The 13,601-nt window shown below is 45.2% G+C and overlaps 1 protein-coding gene across 5 annotated transcripts in view; it reads left to right on the top strand.

Moving 5' to 3' along the window:
• Positions 1–13,601, top strand: part of LRCH1 (leucine rich repeats and calponin homology domain containing 1) — a 403,150-nt gene that overhangs the window by 261,906 nt on the left and 127,643 nt on the right. For all 5 annotated transcript variants that reach the window (XM_063952809.1, XM_063952807.1, XM_063952808.1 and 2 more), the window contains 2 exons: positions 1,847–1,955; positions 3,794–3,906. In XM_063952809.1, coding sequence (XP_063808879.1) covers positions 1,847–1,955; positions 3,794–3,906 — 222 coding nt within the window. The remainder of the gene's footprint in view (positions 1–1,846; positions 1,956–3,793; positions 3,907–13,601) is intronic.

Below are 13,601 nucleotides of genomic sequence, written 5' to 3'. Positions count from 1 at the left end.
AGAAACAATTGGGGACTCATGCTGCATTTGACAGAAGTTGGAAGCGCAAACTGCACCCCAAATAAAAGGCTAATTTAGCCTAGCTTGCAGAGCTGGCTGTATATATCTACTATATGGGCCTAGTTTACACCAGGCTCTGTGGCTTCATGGTGGGAGTAATAAATGGTAAAAACACATTGCATAATTCATTCAAAATATGGGTGTGGATTATAAAATCAACAGTACATAGCTACACTAGCTTGAAAATGTTGATAGTTAAATGGTCAACATGAACTTAAGTCAACAGGGTCAAAATTTCAACAGGTTCAAAAGGTCAACATGCAAATCTTCGACACAGAAAAGGTTGATGCGTCCCCCTAGTGCCTAGCCCTAACCCTCCCCCTAACCCTTTCCATCTACTTCCACAGCCTAAACCTAGCACTAACCCCTAGCCCTAACTCTAAAAAACAACGGGGGATATTCAAATGTTTGAAAAGTCGGTTGGGTGTCTGTCTTTTTCCTGTCTATTAGGTAGGAAAAAACAGGCTCCCAACTGACTTTTCAAACATTTGAATCTCCCCCAATGTGTCAGCCTTTGTTGTGTAAACCTTGTCAACCATTTGCATGTGGACATTTCCACTGTGTCAACTTATTTACCTTTTGGCCATCTAGGGATAAATGTAATAGGCCGTGAGCTGTCGGACTTTGTGCAAGTCCACCTATATTTTTAAAGCTGCAGTCATTTACATGGCAAAACCAACCCTGCTGTCAGATGCAAATCAGTCAGATGCACTGTAATATGCGCAGCAGCAACATTATTATTATAGTAATTGTGTTTGCATAAGTGGGAGGGATTCAGGCTCATGCGTGTCTTGATTACTGCACTTGGCTGTGTATATAAGCTCAATTAAACACGAGCTTCTAACCCCTAAGTGCAAGGGGTCATAAGCGCAAAATGCAACTCAGTCATCATAGAGGTGGAATTGGGTCTTATGCTTCTAACGCTGCATGAGCCCCATAATGCCTAAAGCTGCTGAAGCTGATAAATGCTTTATTTATGCCATAAGAGCAGAAATAATAATAGCAATGGATTGAAAATTATTTTATTATGAACTAGTTTGTGTGATTCCCACCATGGCCCGTGGAGTTTGCTTGCTTGGGTTTCTTCCGGCCAGTAGCGCCACTATTGGGGTGCCTCCTCCGGGACAGGAGCTGGGAGCTGCACTGTAACATTCTGTGCAGCACTCTGCTCCTGTCACTTATAAGGAGCCGCCAGTGCAGCCAGACAGTCTACTGGGAGCAACTCAGCATCTCTGGCAATGATGGGCACACCCCCAAGTGATGAAAATGACATCTGAGGCCACGCCCCCTTGGTAACTGAAGGCATGCGCAGGAGATATTTACACTGCACCGGGTGACACAGAGCATAGTGACGCCCCTGCCTCCAGGTTCTCCGCTTTCCTCCCACAATCCAAAAATATACTGGTTTGTTAATTGGCTCTCAACAAAAAAATAAAAAACTGTGTAAATCATTTCACATCCTTGATCATTTCTAAGTGATGGTTTTAGATTTGGCTTTAACAGATATTTGCCAGTGTGAAATAAATTGTATTTTTTTTGTAAATTAATTTAGTTGCCATTTTCACTATAATTGAATTATTATTTTGTATTTAGGTATTTACTCTTTTTTTTCACGTGTAGCCTGCATTCCATTTTCATTGCAGCTTACAACATATTTTTGGGGTCTATGACAAAGATAAAGTGACTTTGAGGTGACAGTAGTATTTGAATCTTCAACAAATCTCTCAGCGCCATTGTTAATTAAGTCATTTAAAATGTAATAACTGTCTATATCCATTTTTCACAGCCTTGTGATGAGGAGTCAGCAAGCCCCAGTGTGCCAATGTCTGACATTCTGGAAGAAGAAAATTTTGCAAAAGAAGATTTAGACCAGCAGTTTAACAACCTAATGAAATGTAAGAGATTCTCTGATGGTATGTGGGTGGCTTCACTTACAGATGGTTCTTTCATCCCTGCATGTTACCATCAAGAAACGTTTTCCTATGAGACATAACAGAGCATGGGTAATGTACAGCTGTATCCTCATACACCTAGCCTCAATACACCATGCGGCGCCGCATGATACGTCCTCATCTTTTTTGCATGATTGTGCGACTTAGTCTAAATGCGTTACAACAAAACCATGTCACGAGATTTCACTGATTAATTTGATATGCAACGCTTGTATATCTGTGTGCCACTGAGTCTTAAACTGGATACGAAGCACAACAGAATTTATCGTAGCATTTCGTATACAGGTACAGAGACTGAGTTGCTCACAGATATACACGTGTCTCATATCAAATTAATCAGTGCAGTCTTATGAAGCGGATTGTCGCATCGCATTGCGACTAAGATGCACAAACGCATGAAAAAGACGCTCTGTGGAAGTTGAGTCGCATTGGGACCTGTCGATGAGAAAGAATGATTGGCGCGATTTCAGCAGCAGTGTATGAGGACACATCTGTACAACATGGTCATAAATAATATTTCCCCATTCTGAGCTGTCTGGAGCTCTAACCAGCAAGTGGAATGCCATCAAATTAAGTATGTATGCTTATTAAAGACAAGGGGAAGAGGATTCCATAAAGAAATGTAGTTGTAAAATCTGCAAATAGGGGAAAATATGACAATGTAAAATGAATGAAAAGGTACCTTCAGCTGTATCGTCACAGTATAGGCAGTGCTAGGCTCCACAATTTAACAGTTATTTTATATATATTTTTTTTTTATGAGGCACGTGTAGCGTGGTAGGGAGATAAAATTGACAATAGGATACATAAGTGCAGACTAACAGCAAGACAGTGCCCGAAAATTGGCAATGTTCCATCAGGGCAGGACAGTTGGGAGGGAATGCAGTTATATCCTAAAGGACAGGATTTGGCGTCGGAATCCTGAGGAACACCAGAAGCCCGGCGTCTAAATACCGACTGTGCTCAGGATACCAGCGGGACTCGCTGGTGTCCTGCCACGAGGAGAAGGGGGGGTGGGGGTAGGCTAGCTTTAGACATGAGAAGGGGGGTTAGGGTGCAGGAACGGGAAAGATATGGTTAGGTACTGGGGAGGAAGGGTTAGCTTTAGGCACTTAAAAGGGGAGGTAAGAGTTATGCACCAAGCGGGGAGGGTTGGGTTTAGGCAGCGGGGAAGGGAGTGTTAGGGTTAGGCACCACCAGGGAGGGTTAGGTTTAGGCACCCACAAGGAAGGGTAAGTGTACTTTACAGGGGGCTGTTGAGGACCAAGTGGCAAGACAGAAGGCCTTGTAGGATATATGCAAACATATATGACCTAAGTTAGATTGTAGAGGAGGGGAGTGGGGCATGGCTTGAAGCAGAATCAATAAAGAGGGGGGCATTACCTTATGGAGTCCACCAGCCCCTAGAAACATATATTGTAGGTAGTTCTTTACCAAACAGTCCTATGCACAGTATTGCTATGGAAGTAGATGGGATCTTCTAAAACACTAGTCATATTCCTCCATGACCTGATCATTCCATGCCCACTAGTGGCTGTCAGGCTGAGCCAGGTGGTACCCACCCTTGACCAGTGCCTCCGGCGAGTGCCATCCTGGTAAACCCCTAGTTACAGCCCTGCTTTAATGATATACAAACATGGGAAACACAAAATACCATGAACTGTCATATGACAGTACCATCACATACCTCCTGTCTATAATGTGAAAACATTTGAAGTGCTTTTATCTTTCAGGTAACGTTGTTTCAATGTTTTTTTTCTTTGACATCCTTTATGCTATAGTGGATTGTCGTCAAGATTATGTCATGAGTGCCGCTGGCGGGTCAGAAAAATCAGTGTGCCAATATAAAACGGATGCAGATGCCAACCACACTGAATTTATGAGCTACAGCCAGGTACTTTATGTATACCACAGTTGTGCAGCGGGAAATATTCTGCCATTAATTTCAAACCACTGGAGACGGTATAAGTGGTCTTTTAAGGGGTGTTCGATATACATTTACATTCCATTTTTCCATAGATGATTTAATGTCGTCTGTGGCAGTCTGGGGAAAACACCGTAATGGAGTAGAGATAAATATTGAATCTTACATGCAATGGACCCTAGAGAGACTGCATGTGTTGCAATGTGTGTCTATTTCTTATACATTAATACTGTACCTTATCAGTCCAAATGGTCACATTGCCTAGTACTATGAAGCGTAAAGGAAAGGTTAGATAAATCCTTTATTTTATGTTTTAAAAAATCAATTTGTCATTTCCAAAATTATATTCATAGAAAGTTTTGCTAAGCTTTTTTTCGATTGGCTTATACGATAACCTCGGCAGCAAATTTTGTATAACTTATGTGCTCGTATTTAACTACAGCTATACCTCACTTAGCGCTGTTAAGGCTTGCTAGAAAACCGAAGTGCTAACCGAGATAGCACTAAACAAAAGTCGATTTCCCATGAGAATGAATGGAAATAATGTTATTTTATTACTAAAGAAGTAGAAACTGTAGTAGAAGGCGCTAAAAAGTGTGGTCTTTCCATTTTCTCTAAATAATTCCTCTTTTTAAAGCTGCCAGCATTCACTTCCACTTCCCTAACAGTATGCATATCCACCCTGAGTATTGATTTATTTCTCTTACGTCCTAGAGGATACTGGGGTCCACATTAGTACCATGGGGTATAGACGGGTCCACTAGGATCCTTGGGCACTTTAAGAAAACAATAGTGTGCACTGGCTCCTCCCTCTATGCCCCTCCTAACAGACTTAGTTTAGAAAATGTGCCCGGAGGAGCCGGTCACGCTTAGGGAAGCTCCTGAAGAGTTTTCTGCATTTATTATCTGTTTGTTGTTTTCAGGCAGGGCTGATTGGCACCAGACTGCCTGCTTCGTGGGACTTAGGGGGGAGAATGGCCCAACTTCCTAAAGAGTTAATGGTCCTATTTCTCCGCTGACAGGACACTGACCTCCTGAGGGAGTCATTCCCAAGCCCCACCACGGCGAGCGTACCCTCCCGCAGCATGCTGCCACCCCTAACAGAGCCAGAAGATAGAAGAGTGGTGAGTACAGTGCCGGCGTCCCGGTTAGCAGGTCGCCGGCGGGAATGGCGGAACAAGGGTAGGAGCGCAACTCTGAGTGCAGGTTGCGTTCCAGGGGGCTCAGAGCACATTCACAGCAGTGCGTGTCCCACTGTGAGGGGCGCGCTAAGCCACCAAATGCATACCCACACTGGCTCACATACCTAACAAGGGTTTTAACCCTCAGTTAGACATAAAAATTACCTCAGGACAGTATAAAAAAGCAGGAAGCTGAGTGCTATTAAGGGGCTGGGCTTCACTATGAGCGGATCCAGCAGCTCACCAGCGCCATTTTCTCTCTGCAGCTCACACTAAAAACGCTGGCAGGGAAACACAGCTCCTCTACAAAGGGGGAGAACAGTATTATAAGTACAATTACCTGTTAAGGGTTCCTAATCTGCACCCAGCTGAAATTATTATTAGCTAAAGGGGCACTGTGGGGCTGGTTTCCTTATAACTCTGTGTCTCCCTAGGGGGCTCTGTTGGTTAATTGTGCTTAACCTGTATTCTCCTATGCGTGTGTGTGTGTGTGTGTGTGTACTCTTCCACATTAAAATGTCTAAGGAGGGTATTTCCTACACAGCAGAGTGCTTCTCTTCCCCTGGGGGATCATTACACTGTACTCAGTGCACATTCTCATAGTGGGTCCGACCCTGCATGGTTGCATTCCATAAGGGGATAATTGAATGTATTCAAATAAATTATCCCATACTGAGAAGGAGACGCAATACTTAAGTCTGTGGATGACCTGATGAATAGAGATTCAGCTCCCACACCAGCGCCTCAGTCCCATACCATTGGTCCACCAAAGCGTACACTGGCCCAGATCTTGCAGCCTGATGACGATGCCTCAGATGCAGGGACAGGTGCGGTGGATATGGGTAGGGGGGATGCAGCTCTTACTCACGGGGTTGAAAACTCTGATAGAAGCTATTAGAGATGTATTGCAGATTCATGATAAGGTGACAGTAGACGAGGAGGAATTTTATTTTAATGTAAAGAAGAAATCCTCAGCTACTTTTCCTGCATCAAAAGAGTCAATTCTCTGTTTGAAGTGACTTGGGTAAATCCAGAGGCAAAGTTTCAGATCCCTCAGAGGGTTGCTCATTCCTTCCCTTTCCCTCAGGACGATAGCTGTACACAGCTGAGGGGGTGGCCCGGAGACCCATTATTGCTTGTGTATGGATCACTAGGGCCATTGCAAAGGGGTCAGGTTACCTAATTGATGATTTGAGTTCTCAACACGGGAGAAATCGTTTTGTTCCTGCAACATATACAGGACGAATTTTATGATGGAGGCCAGGAAGGAAAAGGCCCGTTCAATGCACGCGTCGCTACCATGGCAGTGTTGGCATGCAGAGGCTTATGGCTACGCCAGGGGACTGCGAACGCAGATACCAGAAACAGTGTGTAGAGCCTACCTTTTGCAGATGAACTGGATAAGTGGATATCCAAGGCTACGGCGGGCAAGTCTACATACCTTCCTTCCGCAGCACCCCCAGCTAGGAATACCTACTTAGCTCCACCTCTGCAGTCCTTTCGGACAGTGAAATTTAAAAGCAAACCCAAAGGTTCTCATATGGCCTTCAAAGGCAATAACAGTATACCCAGAAAACTAGCAGCTGCAGGTTCTCAGGAACAGACCTCTGGGTCTGCTTCCTCAAAGCCTTCAGCATGACGGTGGACCGAACTGCCTGGAAGACAGGCAGGTGGGAGCCGGGATTACTTTCTTTCAGTCACATTTAGGCAACATCTTGCCAGGATCACTGGATGAAAGACCTTATCACCAAGGGATACAGACTGGAGTTTCAGGAACTCCCACCTCACTGATTCTTCAAATAAGGCTTACCAGCAAGTATGACTTTACAGGCAGCCATTCAAAAATTGGTACAGACTCAGGTCATTGTCCCAGTTCCACCTCAACTACAAACAAGGGTTATTACGCCAACCTGTGTGTGGTTCCGAAACTGGACGTTTCCGGTAAGGCCCATTTTAAACCTCAAATCTCTGAACCCGTACTTGTGGGTGTTCAGGTTCAAGATGGAGTCTCTGAGAGTGGTGATCTCAGGTCTGGAGGAAGGGGAATTTCTGGTGTCTCTGGACATCAAGGATACGTACCTTTTATATTCCGATTTGGCTGCCTCATCAAGCGTATCTAAGGTTTGCACTACAGGACTGTCACTACCAGTTCCAGGCCCTGCCATTTAGCCTCTCTACGGCACTAAAGGTATTTACCAGGGTAATGGCAGAGATGATGTTTCTCCTCCGCAAGCAGGAAGTGAACATAATACCGTACCTGGACGACCTGCTGATAACAGCACCATTCAGGGAGAGGTTGTTGGACATCTTTGTCCTCTCAACCCGACTACTTCAGGATCACGGGTGGATTCTGAACCTACCAAAACCCCACCTGGAACCAACACAGAGGCTTCCGTTCCTGGGGATGATACTGGATATGGAGGAACAGAAGGTATTTCTTCTGTTGGAAAAGGCATTGGTAATCCAGTCGATGGTTTGGGGTGTCCTGAAGCCAACCCGGATATCGGTGCATCTATGCATTCGCCTTCTGGGACAGATGGCCGCCTCTTACGAGGCTCTGCAGTATGGAAGGTTTAATGCAAGGCCCTTCCAGCTGGATCTGTTGGAAAAATAGTCCGGATCGCATCTTCACATGCACCAGAGGATACGTCTGTCGCCAAAAGCCAGGATTTCTCTTCTGTGGTGGTTTCAGACTTCTCACCTGACCGAGGATCGAAGGTTCGGGATTCAATCTTGGATTCTGCTGACCACAGACGCAAGCCTCAGAGGTTGGGGAGCGGTCACCCAGGGGGAAAGGTTCCAAGGGAAATAGTCAAGTCAGAAAGCCATTCTTCCGATCAACATTCTGCAACTAAGGGCCTTATACAACGCCATTCTACAGGCATCCCATCTTCTTCAAGATCATGCCATTCAAATTCAGTTGGACAATGTGATGGTAGTAACGTACATAACCGACAGGGCGGAATGAAGAGCAGAGCAACAATGTCAGAGGTAACAAGAATTCTTCTCTGGGCTGAAAGACACGCGGTGGCGCTGTCGGTAATCTTCATTCTGGGAATCGACAACTGGGAAGCGGACTTCCTCAGCAGGCACGACCTCCACCCAGGAGAGTGAGGCCTTCACCCACAGGTGTTTGGGTCCTTAACACGTCGGTGGGGAATTCCACAGATAGACATGAAGGCCTCTCGTCTCAATAAGAGTCGAGGGACCCACAAACAGTGGCGGTGGATGCTCTGGTGACTCCATGGGTCTACCATATGGTTTACGTGTTCCCACCTTTTCCATTGATCCTAAGAATTCTCAAAAGAATAAAAAGGGAAAAGGTTCAGGCAATTCTCATTGCTCCTGATTGGCCAAGAAGGGCCTGATACGCGGATCTACTGGAGATGCTCCTAGAGGTGCTGTGACCTCTGCCTCTTCGAGGGGATCTTCTACAACAGGGACCGTTCATCTCTCAAGACTTACCACAGCTAAGTTTGACGGCATGGAAGTTGAGCGTCAAATTCTAGCCCTGAAAGACATTCTGGACAGGGTTATTCCAACCCTGAACCAAGCCAGCAAAGGGGTACCGTCTAAACATTACCACCGTATTTGGAAAAAAATTATGTCTCGTGGTACGAAAACAGGAAATTTCCTGCAGTGAAATTTCACCTGGGACGTTTTCTCTCTTTTTTTTTTTCTACAGTCAGGTGTGGATGGGGGCCTATGTTTGGGCTCCTTGAAAGTCCAGATTTCGGCTTTGTCCATTTCTTCCAGAAACAATTGGCTTCTCTCCCTGAGGTTCAGACGTTCTTGAAGGGTGTTCTGCACATCCAACCGCACTTTGTGCCTCCCACGGCACCTTGGGATATTAATGTGGTGTTGCAGTTTCCACAATCGGAATGGTTTGAGCCTTTACAGGAGGTTGACGTTTAGTTTCCTACGTGGAAGACTGTTACACTGTTGGCCTTAGCTTCAGCAAGGCGTGTGTTGGAACTGGGGGCGTTGTCTTACAAAAGCCCCTATTTGATTTTTCATGAAGATAGAGCTGAACTTGGATGTTGTGAGAACTTTGAAGATCTATGTGAAGCGGACAGCTCGTCACAGAAAGTCTGACTCGCTGTTCTCTATGATCCCAAGGAAATTGGGTGTCCTGCTTCAAAGCAGTCTCTATTGCTCGCTGGATCAGGCTTACTATCCAGCAGGCTTATTCTACGACAGGATTGCCAGTTCCTAAAGTACAGGCCCACTCTTCTAGGATGGCGAGTTCTTCCTGGGCGGCTGCCCGGGGTGTCTCGGCTTTACAGCTCTGCCGAGCAGCTATTTGGTCGGGTTCGAACACGTTTGCTAAGTTCTATAAGTTCGATACTTTGGCCTTTGAAGACCTGCACTTTGGTCAATCAGTTCTGTGGAAACCTCAGCACTCTCCCACCCGGTTTGGGAGCTTTGATACATCCCCATGGTACTAATGTGGACCCCAGTATCCTCTAGGACGTAAGAGAAAATAGGATTTTAATTACCTACCGGTAAATCCTTTTCTTGTAGTCCGTAGAGGATACTAGGCACCCGTCCAGTGCTTCGTGTTTCCTGCACTGTTACTTCGTTAAGTAAGGTTGTTGTTTCAGCTGTTGCTGTTCCTGTTCAGATTTGGTTAGCATGGCTTTCCTCTTGTTTGTGTGTGCTGGTTCGAATCTCACCACTGTTCTGTTACATCGTTCCTCAGGATATGTCTGTCTTCTCGGGCACAGTTTCTAGACTGAGTCTGGTAGGAGGGGCATAGAGGGAATAGCCAGTGCACACTATTGATTTTTTTTAAAGTGCCCAAGGCTCCTAGTGGACCCGTCTATACCCCGTGGTGCTAATGGGGACCCCAGTATCCTCTATGGACTACGGGAAAAGGATTTACCAGTAGGTAATTAAAATCCCAAATTTTTAATTAATATTGTAAGTGCAATACAGGTATATGGCATAAAATAAAAAAAGCTTAATACCTGTGGATTTCTGTATATATTTATAATCCTATTTTTTTTTATCAGTAATGTATATAGCACAGACATGTTGCGCTGCACTGTATGGTGAATATTTAGTCAACCACATCAGTCCCTCTCCAGTGGAGCTTGCAATCTATATTTGCTACCACATTATTTATTTAGTTATTTATTTATTTATTTATTTATTTATTAAAAGTTTCTTATATAGCGCAGAAAATTCCGTTGTGCTTTACAATTGGAAATAACAATGATATAAAAAAACTGGGTAATAAAAACAGTCATAGAGGTAGGAAGGCCCTGCTTGCAAGCTTACAATCTGTAGGGAAAAAGGCATGGATACACAAGGATAGGTGCTATCTACTGCATAGATGTCCACCAGATTGAAAAGGTTCTTGGTGGGCTGTATGATATGGTCATACAGCAATGATGAACCAGGGTCGGGTGGAAGGGAATGTGAAGAATGAGAAGACGTCTGAGGATATGTGTGGGCTGTGCAGAGTGGATGTAAATTGATAGGAAAGTTTATGAAATTTATGTTGGCGATTCTGGAATTTGATAAGATTGTCTGAAGAGGTGAGTTTTCAGGGAATGTTTGAAGGTTTGGAGACTAGAGGAGAGTCTTATTGTGCGTGGTAGGGCATTCCACAGAGTGGGTGCAGCCCGAAGAAAGTCCTGCAATCGTGAGTTGGAGCGAGTAATGAATGTGGATGAAAGATGCAGATCTTGTGAAGAGCGAAGAGGTCGGGTTGGGAGATATTTTGAGATAAGCAAAGTGATGTACGTAGGTGTAGTTTGATTAATGGCCTCGTGTGTGAGTAAAAGTATTTTATATTGAATATGGTAGAATACAGGTAACCAATGGAGGGACTGGCAAAGTGGATTTGAAGATGATGAACGTCTAGCGAGGAGATTAGCCTTGCAGCTGCATTCAGAATGGATTGTAGTGGTGAGAGTCTCATTTTGTCAAATCCAGTTAGGAGACTATTGCAATAATCAATGCGGGAGATAATGAGAGCATGGATTAGAGTTTTAACAGTGTCTTGTGTAAGGTATGGTCGTATTATGGATATGTTTTTTAGATGCATTTAACATGATTTTGAGACAGATTGAATGTGGGGAACAAAGGACAGATCAGAGTCAAGGATGACACCTAGGCAGCAAGCTTGTGGGGTAGAGTTGATTGTTGAGTTTTCAACAGTGATAGAGATATCAGGTTGGTAACTACTAATGGCCTGTGGAAACATAATTAACTCTGTTTTTGAAATATTAAGTTTGAGGTGGCGAGATGTCATCCAGGATGAGATGGCAGAAAGGCATTCAGTGACACGGCCCAGTACAGATAGGGACAAGTCAGGGGAGGATAGGTAGATTTGAGTATCATCTGCGTACAGATGATACTAAAATCTAAAAGAGCTGATTAGTTTACCATGAGAGGATGTATAGATTGAGAAAAGCAGAGGACCGAAGACTGAGCCTTGCGGTACTCCAACTGAAAGAGGTAGCGAAAAGGAGGTAGATTCAGAGAAACGAACACTGAAGGAGCGATTAGATAAGTAGGATAGAAACCAAGAAAGGGCTGTGTCTTTAAGACCTAGGTATTGTGGTGTTTGTATGAGAAGAGAGTGGTCTACAGTGTCAAATGCAGCAGATAGATCTAGAAGAATAAGTAGTGAGTAATGGCCTTGAGACTTCGTAGTGACCAAATCATTAACCACTTTAGTCAGTGCTGTCTCTGTGGAGTGTTGGGAACGGAAGCCTGACTGAAGTGGGTCCAATAAGTTGTGGAGTTAAGAAAGAGTGTCCACATAGACAGACATACACACTAGGGCAGAGGTTCCCAAACTGTGTGCCGTGGCTCCCTGGGGTGCCTCGGGACACTTGCAGGGGTGCCGTGGGTTGGTGGTCCCGGACCAATTCAAATTATTCATGGTCAATGTAATAGGCAAAACCAGTGCTGGTGGCTGCCAGTCATAAAATATGTGGCCAAACAGAAGCAAATCTTGTCCCTCACCGCACAACTGACCCTAAGGATGACATATAAACGCGATCTACTTAATGTAATTTCTCTATCGTCCTAGTGGATGCTGGGGTTCCTGAAAGGACCATGGGGAATAGCGGCTCCGCAGGAGACAGGGCACAAAAGTAAAGCTTTCCGATCAGGTGGTGTGCACTGGCTCCTCCCCCTATGACCCTCCTCCAGACTCCAGTTAGATTTTTGTGCCCGGCCGAGAAGGGTGCAATCTAGGTGGCTCTCCTAAAGAGCTGCTTAGAAAAAGTTTAGCTTAGGTTTTTTATTTTACAGTGAGTCCTGCTGGCAACAGGATCACTGCAACGAGGGACTGAGGGGAGAAGAAGTGAACTCACCTGCGTGCAGGATGGATTGGCTTCTTGGCTACTGGACATCAGCTCCAGAGGGACGATCACAGGTACAGCCTGGATGGTCACCGGAGCCGCGCCGCCGGCCCCCTTGCAGATGCTGAAGTAAGAAGAGGTCCAGAATCGGCGGCAGAAGACTCTTGCAGTCTTCTAAAGGTAGCGCACAGCACTGCAGCTGTGCGCCATTTTCCTCTCAGCACACTTCACACGCAGTCACTGAGGGTGCAGGGCGCTGGGGGGGGGGCGCCCTGGGAGGCAAATGAAAACCTATATATTGGCTAAAAATACCTCACATATAGCCCCAGAGGCTATATGGAGATATTTAACCCCTGCCATAATCCGTTGAAGAGCGGGAGACGAGCCCGCCGAGAAAGGGGCGGGGCCTATCTCCTCAGCACACAGCGCCATTTTCTCTCACAGAAAGGCTGGAGAGAAGGCTCCCAGGCTCTCCCCTGCACTGCACTACAGAAACAGGGTTAAAACAGAGAGGGGGGGCATTAATTGGCGATATTAATATATATATAAAGATGCTATAAGGGAGAAACACTTATATAAGGTTGTCCCTATATATATTATAGCGTTTTTGGTGTGTGCTGGCAAACTCTCCCTCTGTCTCTCCAAAGGGCTAGTGGGGTCCTGTCCTCTGTCAGAGCATTCCCGGTGTGTGTGCTGTGTGTCGGTACGTGTGTGTCGACATGTATGAGGACGATGTTGGTGAGGAGGCGGAGCAATTGCCTGTAATGGGGATGTCACTCTCTAGGGAGTCGACACCGAAATGGGTGGCTTATTGAGAGAATTACGTGAGAAGGTCAACACGCTGCAAGGTCGGTTGACGACATGAGACGGCCGACAAACAATTAGTACCGGTCCAGGCGTCTCAGAAACACCGTCAGGGGCTTTAAAAACGCCCATTTACCTCAGTCGGTCGACACAGACACAGACACGGACACTGAATCCAGTGTCGACGGTGAATAAACAAACGTATTTCTCATTAGGGCCACACGTTAAGGGCAATGAAGGAGGTGTTACATATTTCTGATACTACAAATACCACAAAAAAGGGTATTATGTGGGAGTGAAAAAACTACCTGTAGTTTTTCTTGAATCAGATAAAATAAAATGAAGTGTGTGATGAAGC

This window comes from Pseudophryne corroboree, chromosome 2 (assembly GCF_028390025.1).
Source record: "Pseudophryne corroboree isolate aPseCor3 chromosome 2, aPseCor3.hap2, whole genome shotgun sequence".
Lineage (NCBI taxonomy): Eukaryota > Metazoa > Chordata > Amphibia > Anura > Myobatrachidae > Pseudophryne > Pseudophryne corroboree.
Note: the sequence above shows the minus strand (reverse complement) of the source record. Positions and strands in the feature narration are given on the sequence as shown.